This window comes from Leptonotus elevatus, chromosome 13, assembly GCF_054856555.1.
Source record: "Leptonotus elevatus isolate MCC_2025b chromosome 13, RoL_Lele_1.0, whole genome shotgun sequence".
Classification (NCBI taxonomy): domain Eukaryota; kingdom Metazoa; phylum Chordata; class Actinopteri; order Syngnathiformes; family Syngnathidae; genus Leptonotus; species Leptonotus elevatus.
This window is the reverse complement of record NC_141251.1, coordinates 11,855,644-11,873,359: the sequence shown is the minus strand read 5'-3', so window position 1 is coordinate 11,873,359 and position 17,716 is coordinate 11,855,644. Positions and strand designations below refer to the sequence as shown.

Genomic DNA, 17,716 nt, shown 5'->3' with positions numbered 1-17,716 from the left:
TTAAAAATATCAATAGTCTCTGCAGACCTGATGCCCTCCTACAGGCTATTCCATAGGCGAGGACCATAGTAGCTAAATGCAGCCTCTCAGTGTGTTTTGGTCCTCACCCTAGGAGCAGTTAAAAGGCCAGAGGACCTCAGGATCATTAAGACATTTAAAGATGAATAAAAGCACCTTAAAATCAATCCTAAAACATGCAGGGAGCCACTGCAGCGATTTTAAAACTGGTGCAATGTGCTCCCTCCCTCTCTCTGACCAATATCATACCCATTTTTCTACAAGGGAAACACCTTAAAGAGGTACGGGCATAGGCAAGCAGTGACGGTATATTAATGTTGCGCTGTGACAGTTTGTTTTAAGACCAGTAGAGTTCTTCAGCATGCTGGTGAAAATGAAAAGTAAAAAGTGTGGACTCATAAGGAGTGTTCTGTCCAAGACTTGAATAAACATATTTCCTGCCATGCTATTGTGATCTCCCTCCAAATTAACGAGGACATGAACAAACTTAACAAGATGCTTGTAAATTGTAGCGATCAAGTGGGAGAAACAACATTGTAATAACACTGTAAAGAGGTGTTGTGATTAGACCTCCCTTTGGGTCGACTCCAGATATACGAGGCGAAGAAGAATACCTCTGTTTGGTTGACAGGATTTGAGCACTGAAATAACTTCAAGGTAAAAATCTGGCTTGTTTAACCAGGAAGATGAAATGCAGAACTACTGCATGTATTTGATTCGCCAACACTGTGTGCTTGAAATACTCCCTTGGATTGGGTTTAATCATGTAACGAGCACCTATTCCTAACCATTGATTGCAACATTCATATTAATTTTCCACAGATTAGCACGACATACCAACTGTATATGCATCGGTGACTTTCCCACGTGAAGTCTTACCTCTCAGGGGGTTAAGAGGGCAATAACGACAATGCCGTTTAGAGAAGTCACAGCAGGGAAGTCACCTCATCAAGTGTCTCTCTGCTAAGCACTCTGTTTCCCAAAGGAAACCAATCAATTCAACTGCTGCACACCTCTGTGCGGGCCTACATACAGTAATATATAAGCCATGGCTAACTGACTGAGTTTTGTACTTGTGAATTGAGAGACAGTGACTTACAGTGTGCTTCGCAATACAGCAACACTTCCAGTCATTCATTGGTCTATTGTTTGGCTTTATTGTGAGGTCTGATAGAAGAGCCTCCCAGGCTAATGCAAACAAAGGTATACATTTTCTGCCTTGTCGCTCTTATTGACCTGCTCACTCTATCAGAAAACTCCAATCAATGGTTGAATGGTGAGGTCATCGAGCCCCGGCGAAAGGTGAAAAGACATGTCTGATGGCCATTAGCACCCTCGCACACTTCAAAGAGTCGTGCTGCTTGTGAACTGTGGTGCAGGTATGAACTGGAGAGAAGTTTGTCATCAAGAAATGATGTTAAATTGGCTGCACTTACAATGGAGATATAAATTATGCACAACCTTGTTCAAAAGCCAGGTTTTGTAATATGAAGAAATGAGACAAATAGTAGAATGGTGGCATACTGACATGTATTTGTGCTTCTGGGCCAAGCTTCAAACATTGCTTGAATGCTATGCACCCGCAAGCGCGGGTGTTTTCTTTCTTTTGGTATTTTCCCAGACATGCTCAGGTGGAGGAGGGCATTGGTGTGGTGTCTTTAGTGTAGCGGTAACGCCAGTTGAAACTACTCTGCGCTGATATAACTACCTCGAATCAGCTGTCCTGGAACCGAAAACGCAGAGTTTCCTCTCTTAGTGTATGTCAACTCGCTGTTTAGGGTTAGTCATGGTGTTTGTTGAACATGCTTTGTGAAATGGACCCCAGAAGGTTGGGTAAAATTGAAGAAAAAAATAGGAAGGGCTAAGAGCTGACTTCACGCCCACAATGGCGCAATGCACTTAAAAATAAAAATAAAAATAAATAAATACAAAATAAAAATCTCTGCTATGCTGCCCTGCTTGTGTGCGTCTGCAAAAATACCAAAACAAGCTTTACTTCACCTCCATCTAGATTTACACCGCGCCCCACATCAAACTTGCGCTAGGCACAGAAATAGTCTGTGCATGCATGTGTATAGCTCAACTGTTTTGATTGATCATTTGATTGATTGATTAATTGATTGATTGATTGATTGATTGATTAATAGATTCTGACAATGTATTTGAATACACTATACAACCAACAAATAAACGACACAAGACGTTTGCACTTTGCCATTGCTGAACGATTGTAATGTATTTACTGTACTAGTATTGTGAATGTATTGTTTAGGTTGCTTGACCATACTTTTCTTTCAAATTCTTAAATGTGAATATTACAGTGTAGTATTTGAAAATTCTCTCCCAACCTCTTTGAAATAATTTTCTAAATGTTCCATTTCTCTATCAAAATACAACTTTTCAGTGCAGCCTCTCCTTGATGGTTGTTGAGTACAATTTCCTCCGAAACATTTGTTACAATGAGCTACTCCTTTCCTTAAAAATCTCTTTTTTTTTCTTGTGTCGGTATAGGCATTCTTGTGTGAACTTGTTCTGAGATTTTTTCCACTTCATGTGGATAAAACATAGTGACCTGTGTTATCTCTGTTTTGATCGAGCTTCTCTCTTTCCTTTCTTTGTCAGGTCTAAGACTCTGACCATGACTAAGACAAATGATCTGATTTGACACTGTGAAGCGTGTCTGCCAAGCCTACTTACTTTTTACAACAAAGGATTTTCAAAGCTTAAATTCAGTGACAACAAAGTTTGCCAAAGTATTAGTTGACAAAATTATATCTGGATAGTATTATGTGAGTCGACTGCTTTACAATAGAATAGAATGTATGCATGTCATTGCAACATGAAATGTATTCAAACAAAATCTGTCATTTTATGCATTTATTTTACTTTAATTTTAATTTCATAGATTACATTTTTGTTTTCTGTTATTATTTATAAGATTGGCTGCTACAAGTAGAACCAATAGGCCCATCTTGATGGATCCACCTTCTAATTCCATCAGTTAATATATCTGTCTGTCTGCTTGAATGTGGTTTTCAGAATACACAAGTGGGCAAACTGGTTTTTATGGTCAACGCTACAGACCCGGACCAAGGCACAGGAGGCAGTGTGCTCTTCTCCTTCCAGCCACCTTCTCCCTTCTTCAGCATCGATGGAGCCAGAGGCACCGTTACTGTCGTCAAACCTTTGGATTTTGAGGTTATCTCAGCCTACCAGCTCACTGTCAATGCCACGGTCAGCCCACGCAAAACTTGCCCCGCATAAAAAGTAATATAACTCTATTTAATGTAATAAATCAGATAAATGCTTCTTTGGTTTTAACTAGGATCAAGATAAAACAAGACCCCTGTCTCGGCTTGCAAACCTGGCGATCTCCATTACGGACGTCCAGGACATGGACCCTATTTTCACCAATCTTCCCTACAGTACCAACATAGAGGAAGATGTTCCACTGGTCAGTAAAAGACTTTGGAGTGGGTGCGCGTGACAACAAAGTAACTTTTTTTTTCCAGAGCAGGTTGTTTCGTCCCTCATCACTCCTCAGGTCCCACCATACAGCAATGTGAATGCCGTACACTGTAATTACCGAGTGAGATGTGCTTTGGGGATGTGGTGCCACTAACAAAGGTCACAGGGCCCTATTAGATCTCAACATGCTGTGCATACCGCTATGTTCATAATATAGGGACTCAAACAATGCTATGAAGTTTTAAGCAATGGGGTCTCACCCTGACCTTACCTTTGTCTTTATCAAGGTTTTAATGAGCATCTACTATACTAGCTGCCTGTTTCACCGCACCCCATGTGTGTTTTCTCCTCTGGCTCAGGCATCTAAACTGGGTTCCCAGGTGGCTAATGGTCCAGCTATTGTTGTTTGCACTGGTAGAGATTGAATTACACACATGGGCATAATACTTCCCTTCCTACTAACCTCTGTTCTCTCATTCTCTCATTCTGTTTTTGGCAGTACACTTCAACTCTGTCTACGTTTCTCCCCTACCTCACCCAACCCTACATCCCCATCCGTGTGTCCCTCGTCCCCTGCCTGCATGCACTGTAGTAGAAATGTCAAGTGCTACATTTGCATGCATATTAACGGGGCGTGACGGAGTCGACGCCCGGTGTCTCCCCACCTCCCTGATTCATCAACTGTCACGGCGAAGGTCACAAGTGGAGGGGGAGGAATGAGGAGGTGAGGGAATGTGGAGGGGGCTTGAAAGATGAAGCCAATTGGTGAAATTGGTATTTGGAAACTGGTGAAATGACAGCAGAAATATTCAGTGCTACAGATTGAGGGATGTTTTTTTTTTTTTTTTTTTTTTTTAAATGATGCTTTAATTTTAAAAGTTTCCAACTGTTTTGAGTTTTATTTTTTGCATGTAGAAGGACCAGTGGTAATGAGGTTTTGAATCCCACCAGTTTCCTTATGCACATTCACAGAGGGAAAATAGCCTTTTCATCGAATTTGGCTCTCTTCACCTTGAATTCAGAAAGTGTTGTGTTCTTGTATTCCCCATCTCCATGCAGCTGCAGTTGTGCTGGACTAGAATTGCTCACCTTGGCCTTGCAAATCATGCTGAAGATGCTGACTCCCATTACTCAACTCAATTCGACACTCAACAAAAATATAAATTGCTCCAATTTTTTACGAGATGAACTCAAAGATCTAAAACATTTTGGACATACTTAATATGACCATTTCTCTGAAATATTCTTCACAAACCAGTCTAAATCTGTCATAGTGAGCACGTCTCCTCTGCCGAGATAATCCACCACTCACAGGTGTGCCATATAAAGATCCTGATTAGACACCATGATAATTGCACAGGTTTGTTTCAGATTGCCCACAATAAACTGTTTTTCTGAGTCCCCAGTCAGTGCTGAATGGTTTTCTGAGTCTCCAGACGCATTAATCATGGTAATCAGTAATAATCAATAATCACCATCTTGATATGGCACACCTGTGAGATGGGATGGATTATCTCGGCAAAGTGCTCACTATCACAGATTTAGTTGGCCAGTTGGCAGCATAGCTGGCTTCATTCCTCAAACAAATCTCGTACAACTGATCGGTTTCAAGCTCCGAAACCGCGCCATCGTGTGGATGAACGGCCTAAATAGTAAGAAATTTGTGAGGATACACTGAAACTGGCTTTAGTGTGGACGGGGCCTTGGGCCTGGTTTGTAAATGATATTTGGGAGAAATGGTGATATTGTGTATGTGGCAAAAGTTTTAGATCTTTGAGTTCATCTCATAAAAACAAAAACAAAAGTGTTGCGTTTATATTTTTGTTGAGTGTGGAATTGAGTTGAGTAAAGGGAGTCAGGGTCCTAACTGCATGATTTGCAAGGCCAAGGTGAGCAATTTTAGTCCAAATTTTATTAAAATTTTTGTTGAGTGTATAAATAACCACCACTGTTTTCTTAAGATGGAACCCAGGGGTGAGCAGATACAATTAAAACAGCAGAGGCCTCAGAATTGAACCCTGTGGAACCCCATACTTTCCGTTATACATGTGAATTCACATTACGCAAGTTTGTCCAACCACTTCCTTTTTGTGCTCGATATAGTTAGTTTGAAAGAATTCAAATAATAAAGGAATCACACGATGTACCATCACAGCCACAATGCGACTATGGAGCGTAACAAATTTCCTTTGGCCGAGCAATGTAGCATGATGACCTGCAGCCAATGATGGCCAAGGGGGGTGAATTATTATGAATCATTTGAGTCAGGTGTGTGTCTTGACCCTCGCCGAACCCTTGAGACTGACTCACCGAACCCCTGAGGTTTGATCGAACCCAGGTTAAGAACTACTGAGATAGACTGTTGGTAATACTGCTTAGAAGGATCGTTAACATTGGCTCTAACAACAGAGGACAGCTTGTAATCCTATTAATGTGACACTTTAATGCGGATATTATTGAGCCCCTTTGACCCTGCAACACATACAGTACATACAGCATAGGATAATACCAGGAAAGCCCAGAAGACCAGAACACTGTAACAAATACACATTTGAATGCCCTCATGAGGCATTCTATCAGGCATGTGTCATTTCAGACAATGTTTGCCAGCACTAAGCCGAGGGCGTTTCATGACGGAACAAGTGTCAACTCTTCTCAAGGCCAGGACACAGACAGGTGAAGGGATATGCATTTGGGATTCTTGCCGACGGTCATTTCTCACAGGTGTGGGTGCATACACCTTATACACCCTTCCAGCCTCTCAGTTTGTTTCTTAGTGCCTGCCTCTTTCCCCTTCCCCACATGTTCAACCTGTCATCTGTAGAACATTTTGAAAACAGAGGGTTGAAAAAAAAACATCACAGGGCAGGGTTATTATCTGTTAGCCGTGAATCCATGCTGCTTGGAGTGACGTTTAAGCCCCTTTTAGGACAAACGCAATTTGGCTGTCAAATCAGTGTGAAGAAAGAGAAAAAGGGAAGGAGCTTTGGAGCGCTAATGCACTGGATAGCTGAAATGAAGGGATAAAGGTGGGGAGAGGGGATGGTCCAGTGAGTGTGTGGATGTCTGTGTGTTTGCAGGAATGCAAATTGTATCTTTGTCACATGAGTGAACATATTCCACTTATGTGGACAGCTTGATAATATTGCACGAATGATTTCAGCATCACTTCACAGTGTTTTCTCTTGGTCGGCAGCTTCGTAGGAACGTGGTTGCAATAAGCCCCAATAACGCAAGAAAATCCACTCAAAGCAGCATATCTTATACAGTATATGTTTTCAAGTAATTCACTCAGGACATGTTCATTACAAAAGATATATATATATTTAAAAAAAAGACAGTATCAGTACGCAGTCATCAGATACTGACACTGTCACATTCCTATAGATTTATTGTACATTTGTGGAACTTAATGTATTTAATTACATAGAGAATATTTTATTTAACTCATCAGACTCTTATCATATGTGATGAAACACAAGTAGATTGCTGTAATAAATTATTGAAATGTAGTTAATAATTATTGAATTGTATTACAAACTTTTACCAAGAAAATATGTGCTACCATGACTACCAAAATAGCTTACAGCAGTGGTGTCAACATTGTTTTTATTACCATTCACGTCGTTGTTTGGGTTTCCTTCGGAGGGCTGTTAAGATTCAAATAAACGACTCAATTACATTTATACATCATGATTTACTAATTTGGAAATCAGAGGCCAGTAAAAACTGTTCAAATATTATTACATTTATTTTAAATGGGGGATTGGTAAACAAAAATGCTTGCAATATTGCAGCATTTTTAAAAGTGAGGACAATTTTAAATTTTGGTATTTTAGCACAAAACACAAAGACACACATAATTCACTTTGACGGGTCACATAAAATGATGTAGCAGGCTGGATCTGGCCCATGGGCCTTGAATTTGATACCAGTGGTTTACAACATAAACCTCAACAGATGACAGATAAAAAAACGTAATCCCTTACCCTGATAAAGACTGTGATGTATAATTGTATTTTTTACAATTAGCAATCAAATGAACCTCAAATAAGGCTAAGTTCCCTCTTTCAATACTATTCAAATAGGAGGGAACTCACTCAGATAGGCGCACTGACATTTAATACAGGTGACTTAATTCTGAGCGTGTGCAGTAATGATCAGAGCTGAGCCACAGTAATGAGGTCCCATCTGACACAAGTACTTTTAGACATTTGAGGTCGAAGTCTGTCCATCTTTGGTTTTAGATGGATTAACACTTACTTGGAAGCTTTGAGTACGTTTGCAGAACCTAACCAGGCTCACTTAAATAATATCTTGTTTTCCACTGTAGGAGCCTCTAAATCCACACGGTAATGGTATGATCTAAGATACATTATTTAAAAATACTCAAATAATTACTGTGTGTTGGTATTTAAAATGTTTTCCTACCTGTTTTCAGACAGAGATGGGGTGTAATCCCTTAAAAGGAAATGTCCTAAAAACAAGGCTTGTTCTATATTCTGTTTTCTAGTACTTCCCATCCAAAAATGTGCGTCGATTTGTGAGTGTGTACTGTATGTGTTGTTTTCCTCTCAGCCTTTAATCGCTTGTGAATCAGTGCCTGTAAAAGGCTTGTAATTGATTCTGCTGTAATTGGTCAATGACAGGAGCAGCTTTGGCAGAAATGGAGCATAAACACACCTCAGACACAATTTGCAGGATCAATGGGAGAGAGCGAGTTTATGTGTGGAGAGTGAGAGGACGGGACAGGGGCTGCAATTGTGGAGTGGGGAGGGCCGCTCCATCTCACACTGCAGCACAAGGATATTTAAGTATCACTACCATGTCTGATTGAAGCACGGAGGCTGAGAAAGCTCACCGATCAAAGACTTTCGAAAATCTTTTACCTCTTTCTTCCTCTTTGTTTTTTCCCCACAACTGTCATAGCATGTTTCTGTCAAGGAAATGAGAAATAATAGACACATAAATCCCAATCAAATGCTAATACATCACTATAATCAATCAATCAATCAAACTCACTTTTCCTTTTTAAAAATTTAGTTTGTATATTAACTGGTAAAATTTCATGATGGGCTTTGTATAATATTTTAAGGCGGCTAAACTCTATCAATTCATTACGTTTTTAAATTTGTTGTTGTATAAATAATGGGTTAGTGTGGTCTCTGTATCCACAACCGCAAACAACACGAATAGCACGTTTCTGTAAAAGAAAGATCGATTCGATAGGTTTTGGCTGCACACCCCCACATTTTGATGCAATAGCTCAGGTATGGAACAATCAATGAATTATATAACAATAACAAAGCATTCTTGTTCAGTGATTCTTTGACCTTGTGTAACACTGCTACGGTTTGTGACACCTTAGATTTGACATTCAATATGTGCTTTCCATGTTAAATGTTCATCAATAATGATACCTAGAAACTTAATCTCATTAGTCCTTTCTATTTCAATGCCTCGCACAGTCAGCGTTGCTTCAACATCCATATTTCTACAACTGAAAATCATAAATCTGGTTTTACTCATATTTATAGACAGTCTGTTAGCATTGAACCACTTCATAATATTCTTGAACTCATTCACTATTACTTGTAAACATTATATATATTTTTCCCGGCATAAAACAAAGAGGTGTCATCTGCAAACAAAATACATTTTAACAATTTCGAAATGATTGTAATATCATTCACATAAAGGAGAAAAAGTACTGGCCCTAGAATTGATCCCTGGGGCACCCCACAAGTTACATAACTGTGTTTTGATTGCCTACTATTGAATTCAACACATTCTTTTCTTTTCTTTCTTTTTTTTTACTGGCATACCATTGACGTGCAACACCTCGTATACCATATTTAAACAATTTATGCAATAATATTTCATGATCAAATGAGTCAAATGCTTTTTGTAAATCCACAAAAACACCCCAAATTTTTTTTTTATCCATGGCTCTGCAAATTTATTCAATTAACTCCATTAATGGTAGTTGAGTGATTGGAGCAAAACCCATATTGGCTGTTACTTAAAATGTTATACTTATCTATGAATGTATTTAATCTTTTAGCATACAATTTTTCCAATATTTTAGACAGCTGTGGGAGTAGAGATATAGGTCTGTAATTTAAAAAAAAATCATTCTTATTTTCTTTTTTGAAGAGTGGGACTACTTTTACTATTTTCATTTGTTCTGGGAAAATTCCTGTTATAAAAGATAAATTACAGATACACGCGAAAGGTTCTATAATCACGTCTCTGATTTGTTTTTATCAGCGACATATTCATATATATATAGTCATTGGATTTTTTATTATTTTATTATTGGAAATAAATTAGAAGACAATTAAAGAAAAGTGGTACAGAACATGTATAGATGGGTGGATTGATTACTTATATATAAGCTAAATTAAGTTTCCCTGGGAAACACTACAGTATATGGTCAACAACACTGAAAATTAATTATTCATCTTGTGTTGTCAAGATGAATTGACAAAACATTTTGGAAAAAATCTTTGTTTCAACAAGCTTGTAGGAATAGTGTGAAGAAGACCTAGAGAGTATTTTCCCCCCGCAAGGTCCAGAAAGGATGCCAAGTTTGGTGTGGAAAAAACAAAAAAAAGATCAAAAATGTTAACTAAAACAAAGATCTAACATGAGTTTGCTTGAAGTCTCATGCTCACATGCCCCTGATGGTGCTTTCCCATGTCTGCCTTGTAAATCCCGATAACCTCATGTATTTAACCTTCTGTCTCATCGCCAGTTTGTTGGACTTATTGTCGCGTTTCAGCATTCTCCCTCGTGCCACTGACTCTCATGAGCCAGAAGATTAAATCAATGCATGTAAAATTTTCAGGACTGGGTAAATGTCATTTTTCTCAGAATAATCAAAACAGATTAATAGCGTTTTAGCAAAGTGATCTTCATTTATTTGTTCTGGGCTCCATAGAGTGCTGATTTTATCTAGGATTGGAGGCATCAGAATGTCAGCTGGTGCCACTTTTTTGGCCTTCTCATTAGCTAAGATGGACTTGAAAGGTGATTATTGTGTTTCCAGATGGATTTAGAAATGCTTCACAACAGAAAGTGGTTGTTGTTGCTTATTTATAATAATGAAAGATGTTTCATAAAAAAGAATGGTTGAAAATTAAGTGCTCTTCATGTCCGTACAGTAGGGTCTGGTCTCGCTCCTAAAATCCAGATTTGGTATGATTCGTATCTTAATATGATGTATTTTCAGGAAAAAAACGTGCAATTCCTGTAAAATCAATACAATTTGACCTAAATAGTAAATTGAGAAGAATTATATAGTGCTTTATCTACACTATGTGGTGTCCAAAACATTTTACAAAGACCGGCATTACATAAAAACTCCCCATTATAATCAGCAGACACATTGCAGTCACATTCATTGTTCTAACTACAGAATAGTTTGTCTTTTAAGTTTCAAATGGCTTATCTCAAGTAGAATTTCCTGCATTTTGGCGGTAGGATCTACGTTGGTTATTGAACACTTTGATGTTGTAAAAAAGTAGTAAATACTATAGTCCTCGTAAGTCGCAGCAAACATCCTGAATGCTGGATGGGTTAGCCTGCATGCTACTTGGTACACAGTAGCTAGCTGTGGAGACCATAGATATATTACATATATTATAGAGCAAGCTGTGTGTTTGGCTCCAATAAGTTCATAATAACTCATTGACTTGTTGAACTATTTTGACGCAGATCGGTTTGTTACAAACATCGGGGCTTTGACTTAAACTATCGCGGGACTACCTGTTGAACACGCCACCCACTCTGAGTGAAGGCTCTATGTATAGATGTCTATGCTGAAGGCCACTTCCTGAAATGTACGTATTTTGCTTCCTTTTTTTTTAAATGATTGCGAAGCATTTTAAAATGTCCTGCAGCTTAGCAGCTTGTTACGCTGTTGGCGTTTCAACTACCAACAGGTGCATTGGGGGCCGTCTGGCTCAGTGATAGTGTGGTTATTTCGCAACCCTGAGGTTGTGGGTATGATTCCAGGCCGTTGTGATCATGTCGAAGTATCCCTGTGCAAGATACTGAACTTACAGTTGCTTCTAATGCTGCGTCATCAGTTTTTGAATGAGTGGCCAAAATGTAAAAGGCCCTACAAGTTGGAAAAGCGCTATACAAATGAAGCGCCATTTGTTTTTGCTTAACGTCAAATCACCTGGGAAGATTTGCAAGGTGCGACAAAATTATTCAGAGCATTGTCAAAAGAGTATGAGATATTCATGTGTGTGGATTCCATTCACATTCCCTTTTAAGATGTGTCGACTGGCATTCACACATAGTTTGTCTGTAACTGTCATAGAAAGGGGACTAGCACTTAAGTTACCAAGTAAACAAAACGCCGGTTCCGGTTAGAGTCCGCAAATTATGATTCGATTTTTTATTTGCCACGTTCACTTGAACGAATGTCCAAATTACCACCCCTTTGTGCAATGTACTACTGTATAGTATATGACAAATGCTGCATTGCAACAATACCAATCGAGGCTGAGTTCAATGCATAAGTATGTTTTTGAGATTATGTGTGTGTATTTGTCTCTGCAGGGCTACGAAGTGCGCAAGATAACTGCCATCGATCAGGATTTGGGTCGACCGAGGGGGATCGGCTACACCATCATCTCAGGTCTGAGTCTGAGTCACACAATCAATTTGACATCCAAAGCACAGAGAGTGGAATCGATCACCTCTTATCATAATCCCACAGAAAAAATAGACAAGTCTCATCAAACACAGCATTCAATAAAGTGGGGACGAGCGCCTCAGAATGACAGAATAGGCTTGCCTTTAAGTGTTTATTAATCATATTGGTGAGGAAGTCAGGCTTCGTTGAGTGTTATTCAACATGGCGCTGATCACATTGGTCCGTTTCTGTCGACTTAAGATGCTTCAATTATTTGTATTTGATATGTGCCATGAAAAGTTTGGGTAAAGTGTCAGTACTAAAATCCATCATTGTGAAATCTTAAGGTTTTAGAACGTGACAGAATGTGTCGAGAAGACGTGTCGAAGCTGCAGTTTGCATGGAGCTGATAAGGCTGTAGCTGCGATCTTGTTTACATATTCCTGAAGAGAATTTTCTCCTGCCAAGGATGCAATGTTTTTGCCTGCCAGTTACTTTGTCTATCTGCCAGGAGGATATCTCATGAACTTGTAAACGGATTTCCATGAAAATTGATGGACAGATCAACCTTGGGACAAGGAGGCCCGTATTAGATTTTGGTGTTGATCCAAGGCAGGGATTCTCTCAATTGGATTGGCCCACTATCTTCTTTTTCTCGCCTTGAACTGACATGAAAATACAGAAATGACTCCAAATCCCTTTAGTAACTTGAGCCAAAATAAATAAAAGCAAATGTTAATGACTTTTGGGAGCGTGAAATCAAACAGTTTTATCCTAAATGTGGATGTTTTTAGCTTTTCTTAAGCATGGTCTAACCACAAATATTAATTCAGAAATCAAGATGGACTAGGCACTAATAATTTGCATAATCAGGATAAGGTTATGCTACACCTGCATAACGTGATAAGATCCACAGGTGTTACATTATTAATATTTTTGCACATCTAATGGAGGTTAACCTCCATTAGATGTGCCAAAATACAAAACCCCTTAAGCTGCTTTTTGGTCCACATCTAAAACCCGCTGTAATATTCCTGCCGCGGTTCATGTTTTATTTAATCCTGTACGACAAACAATCTCTCAGTGAGTAAAGCAATCGTCTGTGTGGTGAAAACAAACACCGAAAGGGAGTATAACAAACACATGTGAAGTCTAAACTCTGCATGCCCTGTCAAACCCCAACATGGCCAAGATGAAAGGACATCAGTGGAACCAGTTTTGCCAGCTGGCTAGAAAGGGGCTGGCACTGCTTGATTAGCCTGGCGAACCACAGACATTTGGGGTGATGGCGATAGTCATTGTCAGACCATCTGCTGGGTCGTCGCTTGACCTGACAGTCAAATGAAGGAATTTGACTCCATGTGTGAAACGTGAGCATATGCGTAGTCATGTATTATTTTTTTGGGTGGCGCCACAAGTGAGAGAAAGGCTGCAGCGTGTTCTTTAATGTTTGCATGCACTTGATAGTCTGATCTTGTTAAGTTAAGTAAGTAACCAACACATTGTAAACTTGCTGCTGCTTTTCAATACGTACCCATCAGTTTGTGTAGACAGCAACATGCCTTGTTGTTTTGTTTGTGTGCATTTGTTTCAAAGTTGAAGGGACGAGTCAAGCTCTAGAGGAGAAGAACATTAAAAAGACATTAATTAGGTGGTGCAACGTATTCCCAGTCATTTAAAAATAAGTTATTGCACTGCACTAAGCCCCTATGGGGCTTGATAAAATCATTATAAGTTTGAAAGATAATGAAAGTGGAAGGGTGATGCAGCGGCAGCACATAAAGGTGGAAGGGCAAGGGTTCTAGAGGACGGATGGGCGTGTGTGACTCTCCCCTCTTACTAGTTAAACTAAAGTGTACTAGAATGCTTGTGAAATTTGTATAAAATAATATCATATCTATAACATCTCTCGTATTCCAGTACATGCAATGATTACTGACTTAAGGTTGCCTCAGAATAAAGCCTTTTGTGTTGCTCCTCACTCCGAGTCCTCAAAGAGATCTACTTGTTCCTGCGGGACTCGTCTCATTAGTTCAGTAATTAAGATAAACAGGTTCTTAATCGCAGCTGTGATTTATGTTAATTATTGTGGGGCTTAAAATGTGGATTTTCTTTGCTTCATCCAATCAGAAGTCATATCTGGGACTTTATGAGCACAAGGGAGTTCCTGCTGCAATGATGCAGTTGTTTATTATGATGGTGCAGAGATACTGGAAGGGAGTGTGGTTCATGCTAAGATCTCTAATGCACATGAAAGGCCGGATTGCTTATTGAACTGCTGACATAAATGATGCTGAGAAATCACCACCTACTGAGCAAAATTTCAGATGACACAACTTTAAACTCTCATGTACAGTCGTGGCCAAAAGTTTTGAGAATGACACAAATATTAATTTCTACAAAATCTACTGCCTCATTTTTGATTAAGGCAATTTGAATGTACTCCAGAATGTTATGCACAGTAATCAGATGCATTGAATTTCTAAGTACCTATTTGCCATTTATCAGATCATTAAAAACTTCAAGGAGAAAGGTTAAATTGCTTGGTTTCAGGGCGCCCAAGAAAGTCCAGCAAACGCCAGGACCGTTTCCTAAAGTGGATTCAGTTGCAGGATCGGGCCACCGCCAGTGCGAAGCTTGCTCAGGAACGGCAGCAGGCAGGTGTGAGTGCACCTGCACGCACAGTGAGGCGAATACTTTTGGTGGCCTGGTGTCAAGAAGAGCAGCAAAGAAGCCACTTCTCTCCAGGAAAAACAGGGACAGACTGATATTCAGATTGTTTGGGGGATCTGGAAAAAAGCTTGTCTGGAGAAAAAAAGGCGAGCGCTACCATCCGTCCTGTGTCATGCCAACAGTAAAGCATCCTGAGACCATTCATGTGTGGGGTTGCTTCTCAGCCAAGGGATGGGGCTTCCTCACAATCTTGTGGTCAATTATTGTAATTATACTTCAGTATATCAAAGTAACATCTCACAAAAACATCTAAAAACACTGAAGCAGCAAACTTTGTGAAAACCAATACTTTGTGTCATTCTCAAAACTTTTGGCCACGACTGTACATCATATTCTTGATGTTTACTACATTCTTAGCCCACTTTTCCACTCGCCGTCTCTCTCTCTCTTTTAACCTAATCTTTACATTAGATGTCTGTTCCATCAATGGGATTCTAATTCTATTCTAATTCTAACGTTTTACACATTTCAGACCTAACATTGCAGATAAATTAAGCAGTAACTATGTCATGTGATTTTTACTGTAAAAGTAAACAAGATAAAGTGGTTTCATGTTGTATCCCTCTATGTTGGGAGACATCCTGGGATTATCAGCCTATACCAGGGGCCACCAATGTGGTGCCCAAAGGGCCATATGAATAGCCCGATGACATGTTTTAAAAATACCTCATCAGTGATGGAACAATGTTATTTTTACGGCTGGGTATCGATTCTAATTTCCTCAATCAATTCAATATCGATTCACAAGAGTTCAGTTTGATTTGATTTTGATTTTTTTCTATTCGATTCACTTCAATTCGATCCGATATTGATTAATTATGGAACATCCATTCATCTTATATATCAAGAACATGATAAAATTTCCACAAACATTAAATTCTAAATTAAATGTTGTGGACGCAGGAACTCGTTAAGTGATTTAGTTTATTAATGAAAGTAACACATGTTATAATCACTTAACTGTTAGACAAACATTGACATCAACAAGGATGCGGTGAAAATATTTTCATAATTCTGATTCTGATACTTATAAATATAAATTAAAAAGATTCTGAATTGTCTTAAAGTGCAATAAGGCAGATCTTTTATAAATGTAAGAAAATACCTTTAAATTCATATGAGCAGTACATTTCAAGAAAACAGAATAAGATTTTTTTTTAAAGGCTTTTAAACTTGTATTTTCTTTTTCATGGGAAAAAGAGATATTAAAATAATCGATTCATGATTTATGAATCAATATGAGGCTCAAAAAGGAACCTCGACTCAATATTGATTATTTCTTTTTTGTTTTAGTTGCAGCGACCAACTTGCAGTTCCTTTATCTCCTGCAGCGAGTCTATTTTGCTTCTGCCATGTAGACCGTGTGCGTGTGCTTGTGCACTGAATTTTAAGGGACTGAGGGGAGGCGCCTTGATTGGCAAGAATCGAGTCAGTTGGTTTCATTCCAATGGCGCACACTCCACCTACAGTATGCACAAGGCCCTTTGCACTAACTACATGTGCGCTGGGCACAAAAATATTAAATATAAGTGCTGTTTATTGATAATTGTGTGTTTGCTATTTGTGAAAAGTCATTAACATGATCAGTGTCTTCTCATAAATTAATATCATTAGTTATTAATAATAATATAATAATAAAAATAATACTCGATTATAGTAGCATAATTATGCAGTCTATGCATGATAAATTAGCAGAATGTCATTTGTATAATACAGATATTTTATTTTATTTTTCACAGGCCCTCGCATTGTTCCAATATGTCATTGCATGCATATATACATAATGACACTCCTGTTGCTAGAAATTAGAGCAGTTTAAAATTCACTGATTAGCTTTTCCAAAAAAATTCTAGAAAATGTTCAGTCTGCACAATGTCTGAAATATGCATTTCACCCAGGGGACATAAGGACCGCAAGTAAGTGCAGGTAAAATATGTTACATCACAAGCCAAACTTAATCTGTCATTCGGTCACAAGTTCTTTTCATGAAACCACACTATAAACTGACAAGCGACAAATCAGTTTCAAATACTCAACAACGGCTTGACTATAGACTTACTTTGAGGGTTAGACCATTTGTAACATTAGGCAGTGGGGATCATTTAACGGCACACTCCATAAAAAGAAATGACCCTATAACAGGCATTTTAATAGCTACTTTCATTTCTTTCGAGTCATGTTAGCACTCTATGATATCTGAGATGTTTTTTTCTCCAGTACAAACAATTCCACAACGTCACTCATTATCCACTTCAAACAGCCCCCACAGCGTGTAGACAGTCTCGCCTCGTCTCACTGACATCAACGACCCACAAGAATGACACACCAAAGCGCTGATGGCCTTATCCTGAGACCATGGCCACTTTCTTATTTGCATATAGACATATTGTCCATGGAATAATTAGCATGTCCTTATATTGTACAGGATAAGAACTAGAAAAAAAAATATCTGTAGTCGTTGTTGATTTTGTAGAACTGTAAAATTGCAAATAAAACCCAAATGAAACAGACCCAATTACAATGAGCAACCTGCATGAGGATTGTTGTGTCTACTTTGGCATTAACATATTGGCATAATATAACACAGCTAACTTGTCAAAACTTTGAAATGTTTGTGTTAAAGTAAAGTTTAATCTATCAAAATATGTCAAAATCAACATTATACAACTCTTATACACTGATTAGAATTTTTAACTTACAAACACAGCCGCTTTCAGGGCTTGAAAAAGGAAATAAATATGCCTTATAAGAACAACGTTGCTCGCAAATGTTACAGGATGCCTCTGGGCTTGCCCTTCGTGTCATGTGACCAAGTTCCACTAGTATAAATATTAACAGCAATAGACA

General features: G+C 38.7%; 1 protein-coding gene across 5 annotated transcripts in view; it reads left to right on the top strand.

Annotated features, from left to right (window-relative positions):
• Positions 1 to 17,716, top strand: part of cdh23 (cadherin-related 23) — a 166,861-nt gene that overhangs the window by 57,145 nt on the left and 92,000 nt on the right. For all 5 annotated transcript variants that reach the window (XM_086092439.1, XM_086092438.1, XM_086092441.1 and 2 more), the window contains exons 7-9: positions 3,058 to 3,252; positions 3,344 to 3,472; positions 12,061 to 12,139. In XM_086092439.1, the coding sequence (XP_085948565.1) occupies positions 3,058 to 3,252; positions 3,344 to 3,472; positions 12,061 to 12,139 (403 nt within the window). The remainder of the gene's footprint in view (positions 1 to 3,057; positions 3,253 to 3,343; positions 3,473 to 12,060; positions 12,140 to 17,716) is intronic.